The 23967-nt window shown below is 39.7% G+C and overlaps 4 protein-coding genes across 8 annotated transcripts; 2 read left to right on the top strand and 2 right to left on the bottom strand.

Moving 5' to 3' along the window:
- Positions 1-265: 265 nt before the first annotated feature.
- On the bottom strand, positions 266-11180 carry znf143b (zinc finger protein 143b). 2 transcript variants are annotated; one of them, XM_067493767.1, is made up of 15 exons: positions 10755-11180; positions 8826-8941; positions 8019-8207; positions 7764-7844; positions 7185-7381; positions 6997-7065; positions 6794-6910; positions 6292-6367; positions 5974-6099; positions 5376-5555; positions 3855-4082; positions 2811-2959; positions 2290-2442; positions 1642-1770; positions 266-613 (listed from the first exon to the last, which is right to left on the bottom strand). In XM_067493767.1, exons 2-15 carry the CDS (start codon positions 8929-8931, stop codon positions 530-532), a joined length of 1884 nt encoding a protein of 627 aa, XP_067349868.1. In that variant the 5' UTR covers positions 8932-8941; positions 10755-11180; the 3' UTR covers positions 266-529. The 2 variants fall into 2 exon arrangements, with proteins under 2 accessions (XP_067349868.1, XP_067349869.1); XM_067493768.1 differs by having other exon boundaries at positions 8826-8938.
- Positions 11181-12177: 997 nt separating this feature from the next.
- LOC137108687 (nuclear receptor-interacting protein 3-like) lies at positions 12178-15111 on the top strand. Its single transcript, XM_067493588.1, has 7 exons — positions 12178-12477; positions 12724-12897; positions 13263-13345; positions 13452-13591; positions 13702-13754; positions 13949-14037; positions 14540-15111. Exons 1-7 carry the CDS (start codon positions 12310-12312, stop codon positions 14568-14570), a joined length of 738 nt encoding a protein of 245 aa, XP_067349689.1. The 5' UTR covers positions 12178-12309; the 3' UTR covers positions 14571-15111.
- A 146-nt stretch (positions 15112-15257) lies between these two features.
- Positions 15258-20341, top strand: c23h11orf16 (chromosome 23 C11orf16 homolog). Its single transcript, XM_067493587.1, has 8 exons — positions 15258-15506; positions 16824-17037; positions 17311-17673; positions 17818-17927; positions 18056-18209; positions 18332-18566; positions 18942-19448; positions 20148-20341. The coding sequence occupies exons 2-8, from the start codon at positions 16831-16833 to the stop codon at positions 20339-20341; spliced, it is 1770 nt and encodes a 589-aa protein (XP_067349688.1). The 5' UTR covers positions 15258-15506; positions 16824-16830.
- A 100-nt stretch (positions 20342-20441) lies between these two features.
- akip1 (A kinase (PRKA) interacting protein 1) lies at positions 20442-23620 on the bottom strand. 4 transcript variants are annotated; one of them, XM_067493589.1, is made up of 5 exons: positions 23486-23564; positions 21971-22142; positions 21777-21851; positions 21563-21682; positions 20442-20840 (listed from the first exon to the last, which is right to left on the bottom strand). In XM_067493589.1, the coding sequence occupies exons 1-5, from the start codon at positions 23497-23499 to the stop codon at positions 20691-20693; spliced, it is 531 nt and encodes a 176-aa protein (XP_067349690.1). In that variant the 5' UTR covers positions 23500-23564; the 3' UTR covers positions 20442-20690. The 4 variants fall into 4 exon arrangements, with proteins under 4 accessions (XP_067349690.1, XP_067349693.1, XP_067349692.1 ...); XM_067493592.1 differs by lacking the exon at positions 23486-23564 and adding an exon at positions 23287-23308 and having other exon boundaries at positions 20443-20840; XM_067493591.1 differs by lacking the exon at positions 23486-23564 and adding an exon at positions 22238-22433 and having other exon boundaries at positions 20443-20840.
- Positions 23621-23967: the final 347 nt, after the last annotated feature.

Below are 23967 nucleotides of genomic sequence, written 5' to 3'. Positions count from 1 at the left end.
GGAATGTGCACGGTACTATGAGCTATATGGTATGATGGTATGATTATTTTATACTAAAAATTTATATATATATATATATATATATATATATATATATATATATATATACACACACACATATATATATATATATACACACATATATATACATACACACACATACACACACACACACCTGTAGATGAAAATACCCACAGAATATACAGAAGACATGTATTTTTATCTAGTGGTGAAGCTTGACGTTCAAAATCAACTGAAGCAAAAAAAGTATTTTTGTTTTAATTAGAAATAGCATTAGCTGTACACTGCACTGTTTCATGATCATTAGAAAGCATATTCCGCCTCTTCCACCTTTTAGGTAGAGTGGAAAAATAGCATAGCAGACTTCCAGTTATCAAAATTCTATGTACACATAAAAGCTAAATTCTTCTGTGGAAAAAAAAAAACATTAAGGAAGACTTGTGATTTATCTCAGTATAGTCCAAATGAGATGGTTTTGATCCTAAATCATTGTCCATAATGAGTCCAATCAATCATCCAGGCCCGGTGACTCTCCTTGCTGTATTCTTGATGCTATTCTGATGGCTTCCTCCAGTGAAGGCTGATCACTGAGCTACAGAAAAAGGGAAAGAAAGTGGATAATAAAAACACTGGCTGACATCTTATAACCACTGTTAAATGACCAGTACTACTGATTTACTCTACTAACTTTTAACAGATTCACTAATAAATACTGCGTCTCTGATGTCTTTTACGTGTGAGTAAAGATACAGAGAGCTCAATTAACATCACAGAAAAAGCAGAAGGTAAGTGAAAACACCAGGTTTCCCAGGTTGGCCATCAGACCTACAACCTTTAATCTGATTTTACCCATCAGGGGTTTTGGGTATTAACACTTTTTGTAACCAAATTATATAGTTAAAACAGCAATTAATTTCTATTATCAAAACGTAATCCACCTACTGTGCTTACTGTGTCTTTTTAACATCACCTACTCCACCCACCATTGAAGGGAAATAAACTAATTTATGGCTAATTCTGCTGATTTCCTTCTGCTGTTGATGATAATCGGTTGTACTGGCATCAAGACAAAAAAACCCCACAGCTGTAAATTACTATTACAACATTAGCTTCCCCTTTTGCAGAAAGGGGCTTTTTATCTTAAATTTGGAGTGTGCATTAACTTACATGTTAACTCATGTGTGTGTTTTGTTTAAGTTTAATCTCCCATCAACTCCACTAGCAGCTGAACAATATCACACCTACACCCAGAGGGGAACCCCACCTACCCATGATATTTAGTTAAGTATTTGAGCAAATAGCTCAATGGGGCGGGATCCGGGGTGGGACTGTGTGTCCACTGAAACTTCTATTAGTATCACTTAAACAACAGAAAAGTGAGTGTAGGTTTCAGTGAAAACAAAAGAGCCCCCACATCGAAATGCAGCAGTCTGTTAGCTTGTAACTGCCTTTTTTAAAATGTATTTCCAACCTCACATTTAACAGCAATTCATTACACAATAAAATTTTATTTAAAGAACATGTAGTGGCAAAAGTATCTATTATTCTGTTTTTTTATAATTTTTATAACAACTTCACAGATCTAAACTCGCCCCACACCTGTGGCATTGGTCTACCAACCTGCACAGCAATGTGAGTGCCGTTAGATGTGGCCAGTAACGTGACAGGATGAATGTCATCCTGTTCTTGGCTATAGCCTGCCTCCTCTACAGTTTGGAACGAGGCCATGTCGGGCGTCATGATGGCCACCTGGGAGAGACACAGACGTTAGCTACATCCAAAATCCCTTACTTGATCATTCCTGCTCAAGGAGCCTTGCTTGACCCGGATATTGTTTGGATCTTCTATATGAAAGGCTGTAGCAAAGCTCTCATTTCTTCTCAAAGAATTGAGGTTTGAGCAACCAAAAGGAAGGACACACAAGACAAACTTTAGAAAAGTCTTTCAGTGACCAAACAGTTATTCTGTGAGCAGTGGAGTTTACTGGAGTTTGCTTTATTATATGCCCAGCAGAGAACCGACTGCACACCACAAAGGCCTGTGGCTATTTGTGTAGAATGTAAGTAATAGTCTTAAAAAGTAATTCTATCCCTAAAACCTAACCCAGGATAATAGTAAATGCTTTTGTCCTGAGGTTCAGTCGGCACAGTTCTGAATTAACATGTTACAGCAGTCCCTCAAAAGCCCTCTAAATGGGGGGGGGGAACCAGAAAACATTATACCAACAGCATTTTCTCTATTCTATAAAGAACTTGGGCTATTGTTTACCTGTTCATCAGAGCCATCTGCTGTTACCATGGTAACAGAGTGAGCACCTTGCGTTGCCAGTTCGTGGGCTGGGATGGTAATGGTTGTGCCTTCTTGGGTTACCATGGTGATGGTGCCACCCATAGCTTGTAGGTCTGCTTCGGAGATACTGACCTGACGTGAGACATAACAGATTTAATATCATTTAGTTTAATTCTGGCACAATGTAACTTATGTTTAATGTCAATATTGATAGTAAGAGAAGACTTACAAACTGCACATAATGGTGAAACCTTTATTAGTTATATGCCATAACTATGCTATAAAAGACTTAATGGTCATTTTATGTTCCCATTTTCTTTTAAATAAAGACTTTTTCTGTACAGTTTCTCTCTGTATTCACTTTATTTCTTTACTTTGTAAAACATTTATCGCCCTTATCGTAATTGGTCAGCAGATGTACAATTATTAGTGTCACAGCAACTTCAGACCCTAACTCCAGGTGTCTGCATCGTATTTGTGATGTCACTGCATTTTGTTACCTGTTGCTGTGTTCCATCCTCCTGCGTTACCAAGGCAACATGCTGCTGAGCAACCATTTCCGAGCTCTCTACAGGAACCTGCTCTGAGCCAGAGTCATCAGCCTCCACCACTGTTGCTGTATAGCTCACGTTAGGGTCATCAATGGCATCTGAACCAGTAAGAGGTGTTCATTCAGTGTACATTTTTTTGCACATTTCTTTTTCAACTTTTATTCTGTTGTTGGTTTAGTTTTATTTTTTCTTTAAATGTATTTCTGTTTAATATGTTTGCATGTTATAATTGTGGGAGGGATATTTTACACCTTTTTATCTTTACCCATTTATATCCCAGTGTTTCATTGTGGCATACCATTTTGATTTTGAACCATATTAACAAGGATGTCATTTTAAGTAGGGGTTGCAACAAATCATTTTTGTCTATCATTTTTATTAACTTACCACAGTCTGAGATAATATATTCTGATTTTATATGTTCAGTCCAAACCTATAATCATCAATCATTTCCCATCATATGACAGAGAAAGAATTCTCATTCTGAAGAAGCTGCAACAAAAGACTGTTTGGTATTACTGCTTGAAAAATGACTTACTTTGTTCTATATTGTATATATCATGTTCTATATTGTATATATGCTCAGACTCTTGCCAACAGAGGTAGGTCAGATGAGGTACATCTGTGACCCTCAACTCCCTCATTCAGGTCTACACTTCCTCCCGCCCACTGCACACTGCCAACAAAAGACATCTGCTGTTCCTATCACCACACAAACCTCTTCAGCTCAGTGGTCCCATGATGGTGGAACAAGATACCAAACTCAGCACGCTCAGCAAACCTCCCTCCCATTATTCAAAAAACCGCTGAAAACAAAAGTCTTCCTTAACTTCCTATGTCTTTTAAGTAAATCCTTTTTGTTCTATCTTGCACTTGCATCTCATGAAATGGAAACACTTCTTCTCATAGCACTTTGCTTTAAGGTTTTTTTTATTGACTTTTTTGCTTGCCTTGTACCTCACTTACAAGTCCCCGCATGTATATCATACATACCTGTTGGAGGTTCGAAGTAGGCCTCCTGCTCTTCCTCAATGGGCTCTGTGTCGTTGTGTGCTGTGCGTTTGTGCATGGCAAGCGTGGAGATCTGCTTATAGGTCTTTCCACAATGGTTGCAGTTGTAGGGTTTGCAGGGTGTATGAACAACATGGTGTTTGTAAAGGCTGGAGTACTCTGTGAAGCGCTTTTCACATCCAGGCACAGTACACACATATGGTTTCTCCCCTGGGGAAGTTGGAAAGTAGTCAGAAAATGTATTTTGTTAGTGGAGTATTGCACTTGAAGAAGTTGTATTTACTTATGTATTCACAGCAGTGTTATACGGGAACTCAATATTTATTATGAACAACTCCAATTCCAAAGAAGTTGGGACGGTATAAAAACTGAATGCAATGATTTGCAAATCTAATCAACTCACACTTTATTCAGAATAGAACAAACAAAACATCAGATGTTGAAGCAGACATTTTACCATGTCATGGAAAATATTAACTGATTTTGAATTTAATGGAAGCAACTAAAATAGTTGGAACAGGGGCAACTAAAGGCTGGAAAAGTAATTGGCAGTAGTCGGTAGTGAGACCACCTATGTTTTTCAGGTTAGAGACAGTGGCACTGAAGAAAAGACAGGAAGCAGAGCTGGAGGTAGCAGAGCTTAAGATGTTGAGGTTCTCTTTGTGAGTGACGAGGATGGACAGGATCAGAAATAAGGACATCAGACGGACAGCTCATGTTAGATGTTTGGGAGATAAAGTCAGAGAGGACAGATTGAGGTGGTTTGGACATGTTCAGAGGAGAGACTAAATATATTGGTAGAAGGATGCTGAGGTTGGAGCTGCCAGGCAGGAGGTCTAGAGGAAGACCAAAGAGGAGATTTATGGATGTAGTGAGAGAGGACATGAAGTTAGTTGGTGTGAGGGAAGAGGATGCAGAGGACAGGGTTAGATGGAGGCACTTGATTCGCTGTGGCGACCCCTGAAAGAGAACAGCCGAAAGGAAAGAAGAAGGCATGGGCAGCTTGCACATCTCGAAAGACATCAACAATGCTAAAAAGTACATAGGTTTCAGTGAAGGCCTTGTATATTTCAGCAAGACAATGCCAAACTAGAATCCTGCATCAGACCAGAATGGGACAACATTTCTCTCCTAAATCTCCAGCGACTGGTCTCCTCACTTCTCAGACGTTGACAGACAGTTGTTAAAGGAAAAGGGGATGCTACACAATGGTAAACATCGCCTGCCATCAAATTCAAATGAGCAAATATTTTCCATGAAACATTAAAATGTCTCAGTTTCAACATCTGATTTGATGTTTATGTTCAATTGTGAATAAAATATGGGTTGATGAGATTTGCAAATCATTGCATATTTAGGTTTTACACATCTTCCCAACTTCTTTGTAACTGGGGTTGTAGTTCGATAAGGAGTGTGGGAGTAGAAATCTAATCCCCAGCTTGGTGACTCATTACCAAATAACACCAAGACCACATAAGACATTAACAGATACCATTAACTCACCAGTGTGAATCCTCATATGGTTTTTGTAGTTGGTAGCACTAGCAAACGACCGTCCACAACTTGGCTCCGAGCAGTAGTATGGCCGCTCTCCAGTGTGTGTTCGGATATGAACTTTACGAATGTTAGAGGTTGTAAATGACCGGCCACAGCCGTCAACAGGGCATTTAAAAGGTTTCTCCCCTGAAAGGCAAGACATGAGATGCAAAAGAAAGAGCAGAAAAGTAAGGCGTTAAAAAGTACCTTATCAACTTCCAGTTCTAAATTTCTTTATTTCATAAAAAGAACGGAAATAATCAATTAGGTACATCATCCCCTTTACCCCGAATAATTTTAAAAAAATTATCTAAAATGATAGAAACTGTAAGGTATCTTAAATCTTAAAAACATTTATGTTCTCCCAATAACCATGTTCAAGCCAACTCCTCCAGCATGTAGGTGGCTCTGAGGGAAAATTTGGTTCACTTACTCAACTTAGCTGCAGTTGGGGCCTGTGCCAAAGCCATGACACATTATAAAACATTTACCCCATGAGGTTTGCTGTATGTTTTAACGAACATATGACCGAAGTATTAGTGATTTTCTGGATGTTGGCTGGTACCTGTATGAGTCCTTGTGTGCTTTTGAAGGTCTCCAGATGTTTTGAAGGACTTGCAGCAATTAATTTCTTGACATCTATATGGCTTCTCCCCGGTGTGTGTGCGTGAGTGACTCTTTAGTCCATACCCTTAAATTGCCATAAAAACAGAAATTGAAAATTATTGACAGGTTAACATTCCTTTACTTATCTTCTGTCTCTTGTCGGTACATAGCCTCAATCGAATTTCTTTTTCATTTCCGATTCATCAGAAATCAATTGGAGCATTACAACATGCAATGGCTTAAAGGTTAGTGAAAGAATGTAATTCTCCACGTCTACCTGTTGCAAACTTCTTCCCACAGCCAGGATAGTCACAAATGTATGGTTTGTCTCCAGTGTGGGAGCGCTCATGTACCTGCAGGAAGCACAAACAATATTGTGTTGTAGTAGCTCTAAATAAAGCAAACAAGTAACAGCTTCATTGCAAGATGCTGAAGGTAATGTTTATTTCTCCTTTCAGCTTATCTCGTAAGTTTGGAGTCGTCACGGCAGATCATTGGTTTGCATGTTGATTTGGCACATTTTTATCCCGGATGCCCTTCCTGACGCAACCCTTTTCCCAATTTTACCAGGCTTGGAACCGGCACTATCCGGCAGGGGAAAAGGATGGGCGGTTTGAGGTTCAGTGTCTTGCCCAGGGACACTTTGACATGTGGCTGTTGAGAGCAGGGCGCGAACCTCAGACCCTATGGTCTTCCAATTGAGCCACTGCTGCCCCAAGATTCTGTAGGCAAATATTGTCTTTAGAATCCCACACAACCACCAAAACCCCCACACTCACCTTGAGATGGTGGGCAGTGGTGTAGAGCTTTCCACAGCCTTCATATTCACAGCGGAAAGACTTCTCGCCTACATTTGAGACCCTTCCTGGCCTGTTGTCTTGACCCTGTAATACAATCTGTAGGAAGCATGAATTAGACTTTAATGTTAAACCTGAGCAAAACATACAAAGTCAAAATACTTTTTTTTAGAAAATAACAGTACCCTCATGTGGACGCCATTGTCTGCTTCCACTCTGCCAAAGGACCCCAAAGGGTTTTCAATGTTCTCCACCTGACAGCGAGAAAAGACACTTTTACCTATTACACTACTGTGTACAATTATGAACAATTAGAACCAAGTTGTACAAACTCGTTCCACACCACACAGGAGCAACAATGCAGGATATCTACCTTGGTGGTGTACTGTTCGAGCACACTGATGGTCTCTGGGTCAATGGCTGTGGCATCTGCCTGCAGGTCGGCAATGGTGCCGTCAGCCTGGATGGCCAGGATAGTGTTGGACTGGGGCATGTGCACCGTGTGCTGAATGTAGGCTGTGCTGCCGTCCTCCAGCTGCACCTCCTGCAGGCTGCTCTGGTCATATGGATCTGAATAGAATCCAAAAGATGAATGTAGAAAAATTTTCTCATTATCTCTGCATTCCTAAATTAGCTCCTTCAATAAGCATTGATATCTTGACCCTCTTTCAAATTGTGGTGCTTGGAGCTTGTAATATCCTTTGTGTTAAAATAAGCAAAATAAGAATAAAAGATACAAATATGAAAACAACTTTATCACAAATTAATTCTAGAATTAAACAGAAATAACTAACTGGAAGCAGTGTTTGTTTTTTCTTTGTAACCCATTAAATCTGTATACAAATTAAATGAAAATATTAAAACCACACAATTTTAGAAGACCCCGCATGAGATCAAAGCAACTTAAAATTATCTGATCAAAATCAAGATACTAGATGTTAATCATTTTCACCTTTGGGTGTGTGAATGTAGGCTGTTGTTCCATCTTCTAACTGCACTGCCTGCCCATCTTCAAGCTGTAAACTGTCCCCTCCTAGAACAGGAAGAAACATTAACAATTTTAACATTTCTGGACATGCCTATCCACGCTTGCATTCCTGTAACCTTGCATTATATCACAGGTAGATACAAATAACTGTGAATGAGTAGGTGGGAGACGTTTCACAAAAACAATTCTCTTCTTCCTAAGAAACGTTTTGTGTTTTACCTGGTTTTGGCATCGACACATGCTGAACGTAAGCAGCCGAGCCATCCTCCAGTTGGATCACCTGGCCGTCCATGATCTGTCCATCTGAAAAGGATGTTTTGGAATCATGTTGGATGTATGCGGTGGATCCATCTGCGAGAGTAACAGCCTGCAGGCTCACTGTGTCCATGCTCTCCATCTGATCACCATCTAGGGAATTAACAATGACAATATTTAAATGATGGTTTAAGAAATATGATTATGTTTTGGTATGACATTTCCCAAAGCGACAAGAAAGGACAAAAATCTGATGCTGCTAAATGGAACTTTATTTCACTCGTTTGGAATCAAGGCACACTCCTAAAGTTTTGTCTTTTTTTGCCTATTGCATTCCCATTCTTAAATAGAAACTACTATACTACTATATGCCAGGTCACTTCCTATAAATTCTTAGATGATGGTCGATTGACATCTTATGAAAAGTGCATCCCCCCTTATATTTATTAATTATTCATTACAGATTCCTTACATTTAATGTATCATGTGCAGTCAATAATTATGACAATAAAGTTTGTTATATAGCTTTAAAAAGGGCAGGCCAAAGACACTGAAAAACTGTTTCCTGTTTTTTTTTCATAGGTGCCACCTTCTAATTTTGTAACATCTCTATAATGTGCATCTGTTATCACTTCATGTGTGGTTGGAAATATAAATTTCCCTGTAAGCGCTCAGCAAAGTTGTTGGTCAGTGGTCTTTATCAAGCAGTGCGATATTTTATTGCTGACTCTGAGTCGCAATGTGATGTAAAGTTAATGTGTGGGAGCTTACCGGCCACCGTCACAGCCTCTGTCAGACAGAGAGTGACCGGCTGTCCGTCTGCATCATGAAACTCAGCCATTCCCTGGGAGTCCCGGTTTATTTGGGCCAAGAGCATGCTTTAGCTGCTGGGGTGACAAACACAGGAGACAAAAAAAGATTCTTATATTTGTGTCCTCAGGTCAGTAAACACATACAGAAAATTGCTGACAGGAGCACTGAGGATAGTGATACTTTGCTAGATGCCCAGTGGGGTACAAGTGCATTATATTAAAGTTCTAGGACAAAGAACCGAAAGAACCATTCACACTTGTTTATTACTTCATCTGTCAAAGAGTTTGCTATATTTACTAGTGGAATAATAATATTTTTTTATCTTATCTCTCATATTGTGCACTGTTAAAGAAGTTATACTGCATTATACTTTTTAAATTAAATCCAGTAGTGGTAATTAGGGACATTTACTCAAGTACTGTACTGAAATACACGTTTGATATACTTCACTGGAGTATATTTATTTCGTGTAACATTTACATCATAACAATTTTCATCCTTTACAAATTTTTATGTCAGTGGGTAACACCCAACACTTGCTTTGTTATTGATACTAACTAAAGAGTAAATTCACCTAAAGATAGATTTTTTTTTTCAAATTAATCTATTTTAAATAGATATTGACGGTTGCTCTCACCTTGAAGTTGTACACAACTTTAGCGTAACTTTTTAGATTTCTGCAGAAACCTTGTTATGAAACACATTAGCATCCTACAAATCTATCAACAGCATCAATTTCACTAGTGTTTAAAGTGTATAATTTTTTGTTGTATGAAATCAGTTAGGAGTTTACTATGTGTGTAGCACTTGCATGTTTTAAAATCATGTGGTCATAAGAATTTGAAATGGTAATCCTACTTGTATAGGTGTACTTTTTTTAGGCAAGTACTTTCACTTTTAATTAAGTACTGGGCTTTCATACTTATACCACCTCTAACTGTTGCACAGTATATTCAAGTGTATTATCATTTTAGACATTCTTTCATGTGTGCTGTTTCTTATAATATAGACCCAAAGAAAGGTCATTTTACTAAATTTTGAATCTGTGGATAGTTTGGGATGACAATAAAGTCTCTGAAATTATTATTATTACAGGGTAATTCCAATATACACACGCACACATATAGTTCATTCTAGCAGTATAAGTACTCTCGCTTTTACTTCAGTACTTAGTGTATGTACTTCTTCCGTGTCGGACAAAATGAGGTTATGCTATCTGACAGCCACCAACATCTGGAAGAGCTGCGTTTTTGGCGCTTGTTGATTTGAATATGGCAATTGAGGCTAGCTAGCCACATTAACTATGACTATCCACATATTTGTCACCCTTAAATGAAACGTTAACAAGCAACCATAGTGAGACTACTCCGTTTTAAGATGTGGAGTCGTCAGCTAGCAAGTTGACGGTCTGTTTGAAAGGTCAAAACTCCCCAGCTAACGTTAACTACAGTTTTAAGGATGTGTCATTACGGAGCAAGATGCTTAGCCACCATGCTAACTGCACTGCTAACTACGCCAACAACTGTCACGTTATTTCAGCAGTTATTAGCAAACTGTTACTTGACGTTAACCGAAAGCACATCTATCTGAAGTTTGTATCTGAAGTCTCAACTGGCTCTGCACGACAGCCGGAGAGCTAAGTAGCTGTGACCACGAAGCTTCAAGTCGTCTAAGTAGCGACGCAGTTACGAAAGAACACCGGGGAAACCATGAGCTAATTAATGATAACATAAGCATTCAGACTCGGTGAATGTCAATTTTATTTGTTGCGAATAACAAGTATTCCCCAGTCTTCCTTGGAAGCCTCGCTGCAGCCTGTCACTCCCCTCTCGCAGAAATGGCTGTGGGAATAATGCACACTGGGTAAAAACCAATTTATATACTAACCTCCGAAAAATTTCCAACAATTCCTCCTGTTCGACCACCATGCACCAGTGCAGGAAACGCTCGGCGATGTTCACACAGCAGGAACATGTATGACAACACAACCCTGTGACTTGGGCTCCGCCCTGATCACAATTTAGATGCCGTGGTTGGCTAGAAAGTCACAACACCTATTCCCATTCGTCAACCCTCATGTCCATCATTGCCACTTCGGGCCTGTATTTCTGGTATTCAGCTCCCGGGGCCCCTGGCAGACGCCATTCCGCGTCGGTTTTCGCATTGTCTCAGGCTTTTCACGGTAAAAGCGCAAAAAATAAATATTTAAAATTCAACATAACACTGTAGTTAACCGAGACTGGAGATTTCGAGCCCCTATGTACCACATGATGTGGTTACAGTTGTTCTTCTGAGACGTAAAGCGCGACGTGTGGGGAGGTTTTTCGGCATCCATGTTGAAAACAAGGTTGTGTGGGAAAAAAGGGGGAATGTGGGCAATGCAGTGAACAGAGGGATGAAATATCCTGCGGATACCCGACAGTGCGGACTACACATATCATCCGAGATACACACACATCTGCTTCCAGTTTGTTCAGAAGACATACATATATAGATCACATCAGTCAGAAGTAACAACAGAAAGATCTTGATGAGAAATTAAACAGCCAAATTAGCGCAAGTCTCAATTGAACAGCAAAATGCATAGAATAAAACTAAGAGTAAATAAAAATCTATGGGCGACCTGGAACCCCACCCCTCTCCCCAACAAACATTTAATTGGCCAATTATATTATATTAAAATATTCCCCAAATATTCCAAATTCCAAGATTGGTGGGCTAGGGCTGTGTGATTTTCAAAGATGTCTAACATTTCTGTGAACATATAGTTAAAATTCAAACTATTTACGCTTTTTTTTTCCTTCTCTGGGCACATCAAATTTCAAAACATCTTTTAAACAGTCACGATGCAATAACATGACGTACTTGTTTAACAGTTTTGGTTGGAGCAGCATCAAGTAAAACCAAAGTCATCGAAAGATAGATGATGATACCGGAAGCTTTTGCCAAAATAAAAGCTCTCAATCAACACTGGAAGAATTCATCTACAGCTTAAGTCATATCAGTAATATAAAAGTAATTGTGTAGCTTATGTGTTGTGTTTTAGTGCATTCGTTTTTGTTGTTTTTTCGTATTTGTCATGTTTGTATTTTGAATGGGAGTTATTTATTTTCTAAATTTAAGTATTTTCTAACATTGTAATTGACCCTGTGTAAACACATAAACTTTTTAATGCAATTTACCTTATTGTAAAAACGTAACTCTTGTTTTGTTTTCAACCTACAGAAGACGCTTGCTAGAACATTCTTATTTGGAATATTTATTTTGAAGTAATGGGACAGAAGCCGTAGTTCGGGTCTCTCCATCTTGACCATCTCGATGATGGGGGCGTCTCCTCCTAACGCATCATAGGTGATTCCTTCGTAGACTCTGTTGTCTGCACGCAGTTCGAGAGCAGCACAAACACATCTTCAGCGCCGTTTGATTCCAGATACCCGCCGACATGTTCGCAGGGATGCGGACGGAAAACCGAGGAGACTCGGGGATTCTGGATGCTGCCACTCTGAGGCAACAGAGGAGGCTGAAACAGGCGATCCAGTTCCTGCATAAAGATTCGGCTGATCTCCTGCCTCTGGACGGACTGAAGAAGCTCGGCACATCCACACAGGGGGTGCACCTCATATAAAAGGCCTTATATAATATTTTTGATTTCATTGAAATTATATATTGTTTAAAATGTTTGAGTTTATTTATCTTTCACAATACAGACGTTTATCAGATTACATAAAACAGGTGTTAGATACTTGTATGCTAAAAGCATCATATTCCATGTACATGATGAGAAAGTAAGAATTTAATACCCAGTGATTAGCATGGGCATTTAAAAAAGTTTCTACTGTTTTTGCCCTTATTGCAGCAGCCGCACCACATTCTGCAGAAGCGGCTGCTGGAAGCCAAGTTGTCCCGGGGAAGGATGAACATGTGTGGAGTGACGCCAAACAACGGAGGGGTTGTTCTGAGCAATAATCATTTAAATTCACGTGAGGATGAGGGCGAAGAACAGGACAACTTTATTCATGTACCCTGCAAGGTGAGAGGAACACCTTATGTATAGCCTACTAGGTACTTGTACTCAAAGATACTTATACTTTTAGTCCACTACATTTTAGAGATAATTACTGGAGTCTGCCTTTTACTGCACTGCATTTCCCCAACAGCTGTTGTCTTTGCAGATTCAGATAAAATAACATAAATTATGTATTACTATAGTTTGAGATAAGATGCTCTTTAAACCCATCGGGAACAAATACAAATCTTAGCAGGATAGTGTAGTTAAAATGAGCTCTAGCTCCAATCCAATGATAAGATACTTTTTTCTGAATGTTAGGCATTAAAGCAAAACATAATTTTTCTATGTGAATTGTTTTCACCTTGGCTTTCTTTGTGTGTTGAAAGTGTTTGGGACAGGAAGTGAAAGTGTTGATTGACACAGGCTGCAAACTGAACCTGATGTCCTCACTGACTGTGGAAAGACTAAGGTGAGATGATTCTGTTTGTCTGAGCATAATAAATGAATAATTAGTGCAAAACATTAGCCCCTGAAGGAAAACAGAGGAAAACAGACTTGCTTTGTTTCTCTTAAAGATTAAAAGATCTGGTTGAGGAGAAAGGAATGGAGATGGATGGTTTCCTATATCAGCGTAAGCTCTATGTCGATGGTTTCATCAAGGAGCTCAGTCTAACCATCGGACAACTCAGGATAATGTGCTCATTTGCAATAGTAGGTGAGGAAGAGGAACATGATTCATCCCAGTTTAAAATGAACACATTGCTGCTAATTTGAAAACACCTTTAAGCATTAATATTGTTGTGCTTTAATTACATTCATTTGCAGAAAGTAACAGGCCACTGATGTCCCTGGGCAACAAGACACTCAAGTCATTAAAGGTAAATCTACTACTTCACATCCAACACTCAGACGTTCAATCAAAGAAGGAACATGTCTTTTAGAGATGCTTAGATAAAGAATAGACATTTAAGGCTAATACAGTGTAGACTAATGGGCTTTGTTGTTTTTAGCTTCCTGCTGCAATTGGATTGAAATAAAAAAAAGACTATATTGATGTTTTCTTCTTTTGTAGTGTGTAATTGACACTGAAAAGCAGATGTTGGTGTTCGGGACAAATGTGAGGGAACAAGTTCATTTTGCCAAAAGGTCATTCAATGAAAGGTAAGATAATCATTTTATTAACTTTGGTAATTTTCTAAATTAATCATACTGTCCACAATCACCATCCAGATGTTAAAACATTGAATCTGCTCTACTCAAGTTCGGTTACTTGTCAGCCTGCGACCTGGATTATCTCATTTGACTGAGCTATAACCTTTGGGCTCAGCTACACACACCTGCTGCACATTCAGATTTAGGGGCCTACACCCTGAGCTATGCTGATACAAAGACCCCCAGCTCACCCCTTTCATTTTATTGGAACAAACAGCTTTTCATGGTGCATTTTACTGCTTGTTTCCATCTATATCTGCACAACCGTTATCCTCAGGCCTCTGATTGATCAAACACATCTGAACCAGCTAATCAGCAGGGATATATATATATATATATATATATATATATAAAATATATTCTATAGAATATTTATAGAATATTTTCACGCACTATTGATGCTGCATTACAATCTAACCAAGGAACTGCCATCTTTTCTTCTTTTCTTCAGTTCCACTGACTTCAGAGACTTGGGATACTGAGCCTTCCACCAACAACATACTCAAAGCAATAGAGATATTTACTATTACAACCAGAAGCCCTGTCAGGGAACTCTCATTTTCTCACCTAATAAATCCTCACTTTCTCTCTGCCTGTCTGTTTGCTGCATGCATGAGTCAGATAATTATGCACACTGACTACACATGCAGTGTAGTGAGCAGCTGCTTCCACCATTCTTCATGTAGCATTAACAATGAATAGACAATGATCTTGTAGTAGCCATGCATTGTATTCTTTGAGATTCTGATAGAATTGTGATTTACAGCTCTTGTAGCCTACGGAATAGTACTGTTCTGCCAGACATCTATTCTACCTTTACAGCAGAAGTCAGTCTTGGAGAACAAAGTGTAGTTGATATGCATACGCAACAACTTTATCTACTGTATTTTATAATGGTGTAATGTATTTTCTAGTTGGATGTCACTGCCTTTTAATGGTTACAAAATTATAGTGACATGTTTCATCACTTGACTGTAGACAATGTAGCACTGACTAACAAATAAAATTTAAATGATGACCAGGTTTTTTGTGTGTGTTTTTGCAGAGAGATTTGCTCTTAAATAACACATGAATTATTGTCAGGAATCTGTTATGAAAGTGGCCCAGATGCAGGTGGTCTGACATAATTAAAGCGTTTAATCAGAGGTAAAAAGGAAGAGTTCTGGCGAAACAAGAACAGGGTTCTGTGTCATTTCTCACTCTGGCCTAATGGCACAGCTGACCTTCTGCAAGTCTATACCATAGCAACCATAGGGTGGCAGTACTGTTTGGTCATGAACCCTGGTTAGTTGATTGGCAGGTAAACAGCCCCTCCAGTGGACAGGAAGAGGACTGACTCAGTCCTGAACCTTTCTCCAGGGAAACCAGGATCAACAGTGAAGTGTCGTCTGCAGTTGACTGTGAAAAACAACGAAAAGGTAACGTGTTTAATACTGTGGTAACTTTTAAGTTCAGAGCAACAAACAAGTAAGAAGCATTTTAATTAGCTGTTTTTTTCCTGTTTGTGCAGTTTACAGTTCTAGAAAGAAACATACCTGTATTCGAAAAGGTTCGACATGTCTGTGTAGGACTGTAGATACACATTTGGTAACAGGGTGTTTTTGCCCCTTGTGGTTTAATTTCAGAGATGTAGTGATAACATTTCTAATAGGTTTAATTAATAACTCCGAATATACGATATATATTATAGAATAAATACATTAGAATGTATTATTATAGATTAAGGTATTAATTTTTAAGGGATATTATTCAGTTCAAATCACTTTATTTGTCCAGAGGCAATTTAAAAGGGCATAAAAGTAGCTAATTAAAACATCAATCAATAAACACCAAACCAACTTTCACGGAAAAGACACAAAAAGTTTATAAAGTGCTTCTAATGAAATGTGGATTTTTTTTGTAGTTAATTTACTCAGCACTATATAAAAAGGAGTATTAAAATTAGCTCCACCAATACCAGCTGCAACAATAAAATTATGTACATATTGATGCATCAGTTATTATTCAGAAAACATGTTATTCTGCAAAAGGGTTATTCTTTTGTTGTAATATACTGTCATTTAAGACTTTACCCTGGTAATAATTAGTTACCAGAGTCCTTCGGCACTATGCTATTGCTTTCACTTAGAGATCAGAGTTTCTGTTCCAGCACTCCTGAGAGCTTAAAAATAAAATTAACATGACTTTTTACATGACCACAACATGGAAAGTATAAAAGTAGCTGAAAGTAATAAATACAGTAACATTTCAATTAGTGAATAACTATTCAAGTCTAAGTAAAATAGAAAAAAACCTGAGAATACAGACAAAAAATAAACTTTTTATATGTACTGCATACTTTAAGTAAAGAATTTTTTTTTTTTAATTTTGCAGTATCACACATCAAGAAAATGATGAATAATATTCCTAGTGAATTTTGTTTTCATTATTATTTGTGTACGGGCCAACATCATCAATGACATCACTTACTGCCTTTAAAGTTTGCCTTTAATGTTGCCTTTGAAGTTTGCCTTGTCAGTTGACAGGGTTGTCAGTTATTGGTACTACAAGGTAGTGGGGGAACACAACAAGGTAGTATCGGCAAGTCGAGTGTGTAGCTGTGGAGAAACACGATTTCTTACCTTGCTCTGTGGAATTATTTGAGAAACGTTTCCTGTGAAATTATTTTTCTGTCACTCTCAGCTAGGAATTATGTTAAAGTAAAGTACATAATGAATTTCTTCCCATTATTACAGCGTGAGGATGACATCCAGGCAGACTGCGGCCTCTGAGGCTGCACTGATTCCACTCTTTCTGGGCAAACGAAGCTGCAACATCTCCTTTGTCCTGGACAGCTCAGAGAACATGAGAGTCTTCCTGGAGCTGGCGAAACGCCTGCTGATCCAGACCCTGCTGACAAAAGCGTCATTAAGCGACACTCTCTTCAACATCATGACGTTCTCAGGCAAGGTGAGATGGAAATTTACCTACTGTAAAAGACAAAGGTCTCTACAGTCATTGCAGTGCATATTACACACAATTGATATTTTCCTAAAGCAGGTACCGGGGGTTTTATATGGACTATTATTGCAATTTTATTATTTTACGACACAGTCGTACAATAATAAAATTGCAATAATAGTCTAATAATAAAATGTCTTCTTTAATGTGCTTAATTAGTTACTGTGAACGAAGCCTATTTTACTTCAAAAAGCCTCTAACCTACTGTTTTCTACATCACAGGTGAACTGCTGGTCCCACCACATGCTGCCCTGTGTTTCTGACACAGCATACTCAGCTCTGTCCTGGATTCACTCCATCAGCTGCAGCCCTGGCAGGGATCTCCTGGCTGCCCTGAGTATGGCCCTCACTGACCAGGCCTGTCACACCGTGCACCTGCTCTGTGCAGGCCTCCCTGACCAGCCAGAGGCTTTGCTGAGAGCCCTTCCTGCCCTGGCAGTGGGGAGGCCTGTGAATGTCTTCTATCTGAAGGAATCGTGGAGGCAGCTGGACAGCGACACCAGAAACTACCTGCAGTGTCTGACTCAGACCACAAGAGGAAGCTGTTATTTGATAACAGTGGATTTGAACGGTAAATTGGAGAAGGTATGTCTGAACTGTTTCCATTAAATATCCAGATTCTTCGTTCCTGTTTTATCTTTTATCATCAAGTTATCTGCAATGTAAGGTCCAGAAAATCAACGCTTAGACAGCTTAATTTTAAACTGACTTCATTTGCTGTGCACCAAGGTGATTCCTCTGTGTGTTGCCGAGAGCCAATCAACAGTGCCAACCGTCTGTCCAGTCAACTGTTACGGTCCCGTCAGTTCAGCCAGAAGCACATCGTCATCTCTTCTCAGGTTGGTTTAACAATGGAGCATAAATAATATCAAACCTTTGTTACCCCAGATTGATACACACTATTACAGAGACTGATGGTGTGTAGGGTGTGATGGAAAAAATGATCAGTGACGTGTGTGACCCCCAGGTGCAGTCTGGATTATCCTCTCTGTCGGGCTACGTGCTTTGTGCTGCCGAGTCAAACACTAGGAGGCTCAGAGTTTTTCCCAGGATGCCGAGTGCTGGCCAGGAGGGAGGTAGATGGCTTTTACTATCTGGGAAGTGTGATACAGCAAGTCCAGGTGAGAAGACTCCACATCTTTGGTTGATTACATCCCCATGTTAGTGATAACGAGTAACAAGAGTCAGCTCAACAGGAAATATCATTTGTGACTGCTTCTTCCTTCCACGTCTCCACACTCAGAGCTGTGCAGGAGTTTGGGTAGTGGAGTTTGACCAACCACCAGCGAGTCCCACTTTAGGTTTCCCCTCCTCTCAAAGGCAGCTGGTTTGCTCCCTCGACATGGTGAACCACAGCAGGGTTCATACCCACTGTCTGGGACCTGGCGATCCCGTCCTGTTACCATGGGAACCAGACCTGAGGAGATATGGACCAGGCAGAGTGATGGCTGCCACAGAGCGCAGACTTTGCTTTGGAGGTATGGAGTTAGAAGTTTTTAACTTGACATTTTTACAGCAGTGTGTAGTGGTGTGGACTAGAAAGGACAAAAAAAAAAAGAGTTTTAGAAAATAATACTTGTGAGAACGTTACAGATTCTGAACAATAGAACAGTTCTCCTGTAGCTAATTAACTAACGTCTATATAAATCGACAAAATTTGATACCAAGTCCATTCTCTAGCCTTTATGGAGGTTTTAATCATTGTATTACATCAATTTCTTGGTGGTTTCACTTTTCTCTGCCACATTCTTGCAAATGACTTTAAAGTTCCTCTTCAAAAATTCTTCAGAACCTGAAAATGTTTATGAGGATTTTTATTAATCAGTCAACTTTCTCCGTCTTCTTTGCTACAGGTGATGGTGTCACGAGCCTCCGGGTGCTGATGTGGAATGGCTGTGCCTCTCTGGTTCCTGACAACCTGGTTTTGCCTATTTCAGCTTCTCACCATGACAGGATAGTTAGGGAGCTCCAAATCCCAACATCACGCCCCAGGACATATTGTAATTGGCTTTGTGGTCGCAGCTCCTCTTGCTCCCCTCAGGTGTTCTGCACAGGCTGCTGTAAGTCGTCGTCTGGCTGCTGTTCAGTCACAGACCAAAGGCCCTATCCACCCAGTTATGGGTCCAGTCTTGAAAAAAGAATGGATGGATTTGAGAAGGCCGAGCGAGACACGCAGGAGGACCTCAAAGATGCAGAAGTAAGGAAGAGTGAGCCCACGGTGCGATCTTCACCCTCTTCATCTCTCTTTGGGGACGACACAAGAACAATGCCTCCTCCTGCAGTAAAGCTGAGGCGCAGGCGACGTCCTCCCTGGAGATACTGGAGGAGAACCGGGGCGGAGCCTCAGCACAGACAGCCAGGTGGGAAACACGGACAGCAACTACAAGTTAACAATTGAACTTAATTTCAATGAAAACTGCCAAAAGTATTACACTTTAATTTGCAGACAAAACCACCCAATTGACTGATGTTTCTCAGCCGTCACAACCCTGTACAGTTGGTACTAGTTGCCAGACACGTAGTGTTGGGCAAATATAGACTTAAAGCTCTATCTCAACAAGTATTTGAGCAGCAAAACTTCAAACAAAACTTGTCTTTAGAGCCAAGCAAACACAGCTTCAAATACTAAACAACATAAACCAAATACTTTGCAGCAGTACCTGTGGTCTATGTTTTTACAATTGTCAGCAGTTTGAATTGACATCACATCTCTTGGCTCCACCTCTTACCATGGTTTTTTTCTGTTTGTAGGTTTCATGTCAGATGCATGTCACAGCATATATGCAGTTAACATAACAATAGGACACATTTGTTTGGAATTATGGCACAATCTTTACGCAAAGTTCTGGATTTCTCCATTATATCAGAGGAACACTTGTATCACACTGCAACATGAAAGCTACCAGTTATTTATATATAGAGTAGTATTGTGTTTAAACTCCGACTGTGAAATTTAAACATGAAGAGTGTAAAGTTGTGACAGTGTACAGAACTGTGATTTGTGGTATTTACAGTCTAATCAATCGGTTCATGATTATACATTTTATTTTAATCTCCAGGTGGCAGCTCCAAGACGACTTCACAACCTGTGGGGTTGTGCTTCCCTGTCCAACAAGTCAGACCCTTAACAAATCGCAGCTCTCTGTTTCTGTCACTCCCTAGTCCTAAAGGAAGACGAGACATCACTGATTTTTGGAACATGACGGGATTGCAGCCGATTTCTGGGAACAATAATACAACAGTTTCTACGTAATATGTCAGTGCTCAGATGATCAACACTTAACACTAATAAGTTGGCAAAACAAACAAATGAAACATTGATTAAAAAGCTTTAATACAAAAATATGGCAGGTAAATTATTTAGGTAAAAATACTGTTAAGTGCATTACATGATGTTCTACTTTCACTAGAACCTTCAAAATAAAATACCCAAGCAAAATGTAATAAAAATATGGCTTCTCAATGTGCAGCAAACAATATATCTTGATAACAAAATAAAATGAAAACCCAATATAAAAAAAATCAATACACATACATAGCATTAGCATCGGTCAGTTGGTGTTACTGAAGGTTAAGAGTAACAGTTTTGGTCGGGTGAGGGGTCAGAGGTTAAAGGTGAGGTTGATGCTCTGACCAGCTTGGACACTAACAAGCTGAGTCTGCTCCTGTGAGTCGGTCAAGCAGGCGGTGATGGCATACGTTCCAGGTGAAACCTCGATGTAGAAATCTTCACCTGCTGCTGACACAGAACCCTGGAAACAAAAGCGTTTTCGTTTCAAGAAGTCACATCAAAACTTTTCTTGGCCACAATTGGTAATGAGTCTAATTCTCAGGTTAGTGTATTGAGTTATATTGTTATTAAAATGGCAAGAAAGTATGTTTTATATGACAATCCAATCAATCCTGGTCAGCCACTCTATTATGGGGCTAAAACAATAATTTAATTTGTGACACTGAAAATATTGGCATTTAAAAAACATTTCAATCCATGTTTCAGCCCTGTGCTTCAGTCCCACAACAACGATTGAAAGAGTGATACAACGTGCAGGTTGCTGGGTCATGTGACTACGAAGCCCCCCGAGTAGAGTGATACAACGTGCAGGTTGCTGGGTCATGTGACTACGAAGACCCCCGAGCTACAACCATCAGGTCCAGCACTGACAACCTACAATAGTAGACATCTTTGACTTAATCCTAGCATTAAATTGTTTGATTTGGCAATTATTAAATGCTTCCTTTGGGAAATGGGACAGATATTTTTGTGCTGTTCTGTTTGTAAAATATGATCTGTCTCACTCTGGTTGAAAAATGTGAAGTCAAATTGATCATTTTTAAACTGGTAATATCTCATGACAAAAATGAGATGTGTTTTTACCAGATAGAAAAAAATCTATAAAACCCAATGACAAACACTACGTGACCGAAAGTAAAAGCAGCAAATTATTAGCGTTCTACTGCTGTGCCGAGCACTTACCTGTTTCCCTGTTGGCTGGATACATGTTGTCTTTCTAGCATCTGAACGTTTGTGGAACCGGGCCACATGAGTCCTCTCAGTGTCAGTGGGCTCAGTGCAACACCCAGACTCATAAAACCTCTGCAGCAGAGACAAGTATCACAGTCCAGCCTGCACACCTGTTTATGCTTTTAGCCACACACGAAAATAAGAAAATTAACAAGTAAACACTGACCTTGCACTGATGGGTAGTTTGGGCCATGAGGTCTCCAAGGGTTGCAAAGGTATCACGAAGCTCACTTTGAATTGTCTAAAAGTAGAATGACATTTTTAGAATCAATAAAATGAGCAAATATAAAAACCCAGTGAAGTGCATATTGAAAATAAATCCATATATGTACTGTTAATATACAGAAATCATCTAGACACCTTGACGGGTATTTGTGTGTCTCTTTTTGTGGCAGTGGAGCTCTGGGGTGAACCAATGCTGGGCCAGTTTACGCGCCGTCTGGAGGCCCGCTCCAGCACCTCCATGCCCAGACTGGCAGAGCGCTGCATGGAAGACTCCAACCAGGTTTGGCTTGCCATGGACAAGTTACACCTGAAAGCAGGGACAAGCACAGTTTCCTTTACCTTTATCTCACCACGTTTAAATGGACTTAAGTAACCCGGTTAGAGTCGGCTTTTTTGGGAAACCTGATTTCTGAAGTATCATGTAAACGGGAACGCTGCTTTCCGAAATTAGAGTAGGGGATTAGAGAAACCTGGATTCCCACGTAGATTCTGTCGGAGAACGCCGATTACTCTGACGTGCACACGCCTAACCGGGTTTCTCCAACTGCGCATGTGCGAAACCAAAGGCTTTGCAGACAGTTCACAGCTGAGCGAAAGAATGAATGAAAGTAGAGATCGTGAACGACTTAACGGGGCGATGCCAAGCCAAGCCAATGCTGCCTCATTTTTCAGACAATGTAGGCAGAAATTTTAATTTACACAGAGTGTCTCGTACAATAAGTCACTTTACCCCGTGGAGTTTTAATTTTCAGACTGTGGTGGATCTGCTGCATGTGTCTTTCCTTTCTCTCCCCCTGCGTTTTCCGTCATTAAACAGTTACAATATGTGCGCCAGGCTTCTAAAATAAGTCCGGGGGTGGAGGAGAAGTCAGGTTACTCGTATTTTGCAGCATGTATACGCGGATTTCTCGTAACCAGGTTACTTAAGTACATGTAAACACCGTTTCCCGGTTACTTAAGTCCACGTAAACGCGTAATAGCCAGCAGAATCAAGTTTTAACCAACATTCATTAAAATACCGTTTCTACAATTATGCTAAAATTATAATTGGGTTGACAGAAAATTCCCTATTTTTATATCAAAATTAATTAGTTTGTGTTTTGACTGTTTGACTGTTTATTGGACCAAAAAAGCCTTCAGAGGAAATCACCTTAGACTCTGGAAAAAACTGCAATAAAACAAAAATAAAAACACTGCTGTAATCCACGCTGCCATTAAATATTCTGATGTTAATTTACAGAGACCTTATCCGAAGTCTAAAAAAGCTCCTCTATTTGTAGTTTATCAAAATGATGAGTCTTCAAAAGTCACAAAGCCATAAACCCAGCACAGGATGCGTGAACGCAACAAACGACGCATGCGTGAAGATTACCGCCTCATTGAGCCACACTAGCTATTTTGTCACTTTCCCACGATTTACTTTATCCTGTCAGGTCAACTTTTGTCCTCACTCTGTTAGCTGAAGGTGTTAAACCTCCCGGCTCCCGTCACGTTCTATTAACAGGTCGTCATAGCAACTTCATCGTTCTATCAGCTGTCATCAAACCTCGATAAGAGATTATGTCACACGTTTTCCGATCAACGCCCCCACAAAGAGCTGACCACCTTAAAAAGTGAAAACACCCCCAAAGTACAAGCTACCAAGTGCACCTGTGCTTCTTCATCCGTTTACCTTTGCACGTAACCCTCCCATTTTCCTCATTTGACAACTTCAGTTTGCTCACAGCCGCGGCTCTGCTGTTTCCTAATGACACGACAGGAAATCCGTAGATGTAAAACCCCGCCCCCGTGTGGGCAGATTGAGAACCGAAATCATTTGCAATAAAAAATTACGTTTTCATTTTTTTAACCAGTCAGAATTTTTATTTATATTCTATACTAAACACACTGCAGTGGTTGATTTCAGAGATAACCAAGGGGTAAATTCGCCGACCCCATATTTACCATACTCCTTTTCCATGACTAAAGGCCAGGGAAACTTAATTCTTGTTGCAACCAAAACATCTGATTCCACTCAGTTCAATTTAAACCCGCCTCTGTACTTTTATTTTTTGAAAATCTTAACCTTGGTTGAATCATTTAAAGTCTACACTTAAAGTTCTGAAGAACCACTCATTCAAGTCTTGATTAGA

This window comes from Channa argus, chromosome 23 (genome assembly GCF_033026475.1).
Source record: "Channa argus isolate prfri chromosome 23, Channa argus male v1.0, whole genome shotgun sequence".
In the NCBI taxonomy this organism is placed as follows: domain Eukaryota; kingdom Metazoa; phylum Chordata; class Actinopteri; order Anabantiformes; family Channidae; genus Channa; species Channa argus.
This window is presented reverse-complemented; position numbering and strand designations above follow the sequence as displayed.

Excerpts from the sequence above, each read along its gene's own strand:
- LOC137108687 (XM_067493588.1), top strand. The coding sequence starts at position 12,310 with ATGTTCGCAGGGATGCGGACGGAAAACCGAGGAGACTCGGGGATTCTG. Across the intron at positions 12,478-12,723 it reads TCGGCACATCCACACAGGGG|CAGCCGCACCACATTCTGCA; the intron begins GTGCACCTCATA and ends CCCTTATTGCAG. Across the intron at positions 14,038-14,539 it reads AAAAGGTCATTCAATGAAAG|TTCCACTGACTTCAGAGACT; the intron begins GTAAGATAATCA and ends TCTTTTCTTCAG.
- c23h11orf16 (XM_067493587.1), top strand. The coding sequence starts at position 16,831 with ATGACATCCAGGCAGACTGCGGCCTCTGAGGCTGCACTGATTCCACTC. Across the intron at positions 17,038-17,310 it reads TCATGACGTTCTCAGGCAAG|GTGAACTGCTGGTCCCACCA; the intron begins GTGAGATGGAAA and ends TCTACATCACAG. Across the intron at positions 17,674-17,817 it reads TGAACGGTAAATTGGAGAAG|GTGATTCCTCTGTGTGTTGC; the intron begins GTATGTCTGAAC and ends CTGTGCACCAAG.
- znf143b (XM_067493767.1), bottom strand. The coding sequence starts at position 8,931 with ATGCTCTTGGCCCAAATAAACCGGGACTCCCAGGGAATGGCTGAGTTT. Across the intron at positions 7,845-8,018 it reads TGTGTCGATGCCAAAACCAG|GAGGGGACAGTTTACAGCTT; the intron begins GTAAAACACAAA and ends TTCCTGTTCTAG. Across the intron at positions 6,911-6,996 it reads ACAATGGCGTCCACATGAGG|ATTGTATTACAGGGTCAAGA; the intron begins GTACTGTTATTT and ends TGCTTCCTACAG.
- akip1 (XM_067493589.1), bottom strand. Across the intron at positions 21,683-21,776 it reads AAACTACCCATCAGTGCAAG|AGGTTTTATGAGTCTGGGTG; the intron begins GTCAGTGTTTAC and ends TCTCTGCTGCAG. Across the intron at positions 20,841-21,562 it reads TCCAGCCAACAGGGAAACAG|GGTTCTGTGTCAGCAGCAGG; the intron begins GTAAGTGCTCGG and ends TTTTGTTTCCAG.